The 1,620-nt window shown below is 59.6% G+C and overlaps 1 protein-coding gene across 1 annotated transcript; it reads right to left on the bottom strand.

Annotated features, from left to right (window-relative positions):
• Positions 1–41: 41 nt before the first annotated feature.
• Positions 42–1,576, bottom strand: LRRC25 (leucine rich repeat containing 25; the record flags this gene model as incomplete). Its single annotated transcript, XM_009071320.1, has 2 exons — positions 42–162; positions 868–1,576. Coding segments are annotated over 2 exons (830 nt in total), but the record flags the coding sequence as incomplete, so codon positions are not given.
• Positions 1,577–1,620: the final 44 nt, after the last annotated feature.

Below are 1,620 nucleotides of genomic sequence, written 5' to 3'. Positions count from 1 at the left end.
AGAGTGTGTCCCCTCAGCCCTCCCAGCCTCCTCCTGGCCCCTCACTCATCGGGGATGATGTAGATGTCCTCTCTGTGCTGCAATGAGTTGGCGTAGATGGGTTGGTCCCCGGGATCTGCCTCACTCTCCAGGAAATAGTTGTCATCCACAGGGATCTGGGGGCTGGAGGGACAGGAGGATCCCAGTGTCATGGGGCAGCTCGGGGTGGGGATAGGAATCACAGCTTGAGAATGGTGGGATGGGATGGGATGGGAGGGCGAGATGAGATGAGATGAGATGAGATGGATGGGATGGGATGGATGAGATGGGATAGATGGGATGGTATGGCCCAGCACAGGGTGGGATGGGATGGGATAGATGGTATGGTATGGCTCAGCACAGGAGGAGATGGGATAAATGGGATGAACAGGATGGGATGGGGAGGGATAGATGGGATGGCTCAGCACAGGGTGGGATGGGATGGGATAGATGGTATGGTATGGCTCAGCACAGGAGGAGATGGGATAAATGGGATGAACAGGATGGGATGGGGAGGGATAGATGGGATGGCTCAGCACAGGATGGGATGGGATGGGATGGGATAGATGGGATGGAAGGGATGCCATGGCTCAGCACAGGATAACATGGGATGGAATGGGATAGGATGGGATGGGAAGGATGGAATGGAATGGACAGGGTGGGATGGGATGGGATAGATGGGATGGATGGGATGCCATGGCTCAGCACAGGATAACATGGGACGGAATGGGACAGGATGGGACGGGAAGGATGGAATGGGCAGGATGGGCTGGGATGGGATAAGACAGGACAACACAGCAGGGCACAGCACAGCAGGGAGGGGAGCAGCTCCCCATGCCTGACCCTTACCTGTAGCTCTGCTCCTGCCACCCTGGCACCCATCCCTGTGCAGCCACCTGGGCCGTGCCAGGGCTGACGAAGACATTCTCGTAGTCGGGCGCGTTGGTGCCATCGGCATTGCCCATCCCTGTGTCCCTGCTGATGTACCTTGGCTGCCTGAGAGCTGCCCCAGGATCCTGCTTCCCCCAGCCCGTGCCACTGGCACCAGCTCTCCTCCTCTGGTACCAAACCCCAGCAACACCCACAGCCACCAGCACCACCACGGCGGCCACGGCGCCAACCACGCCACCCACCAGCGCCGCGCTGGCACCGCATTCCCGGCCGTGGAATTCCGTCACGTTGAAGGAATCCTGGCTGGATGTCAGGCAGAGGCACTGGGTGGTTTTCTGGGCACAGGGGGTTAGGATGGTGCCCAGCAGGTCGCAGTGGCAGGACACGGTGAGGTGGTGTAGGGTGTGGAAGGCTGTGGAGGGCACAGAGCGGAGAGGGTTCCCCTGCAGCAGCAGCGTCTGCAGCTTCGTGGCGTTGGTGAAGAAATTTTGGGGCAGCTCCTTGAGTTGGTTGTATGCCAGGTCCAGGTACTCCAGTCTGGGCCCCAGGTAGGATGAAGGGCTCAGGGCCTTGATGCCATTGTGTGCCAGGTACAGCTGGCGCTGCTGCTGGAATGGGCTCCAGTCCAGCTCAGCACATCCACAGCTACTGTTGGTCAGGTCCAGGACTTCAGGAGGGTCTGGTGGCACTGCCAAGCAGGGGGGCATAGGG

The sequence above is a fragment of the Acanthisitta chloris genome, unplaced genomic scaffold (assembly GCF_000695815.1).
Source record: "Acanthisitta chloris isolate BGI_N310 unplaced genomic scaffold, ASM69581v1 scaffold12453, whole genome shotgun sequence".
In the NCBI taxonomy this organism is placed as follows: domain Eukaryota; kingdom Metazoa; phylum Chordata; class Aves; order Passeriformes; family Acanthisittidae; genus Acanthisitta; species Acanthisitta chloris.
The sequence above is the reverse complement of the archived record's forward strand: the minus strand, read 5'-3'. Positions and strand labels throughout refer to the sequence as shown.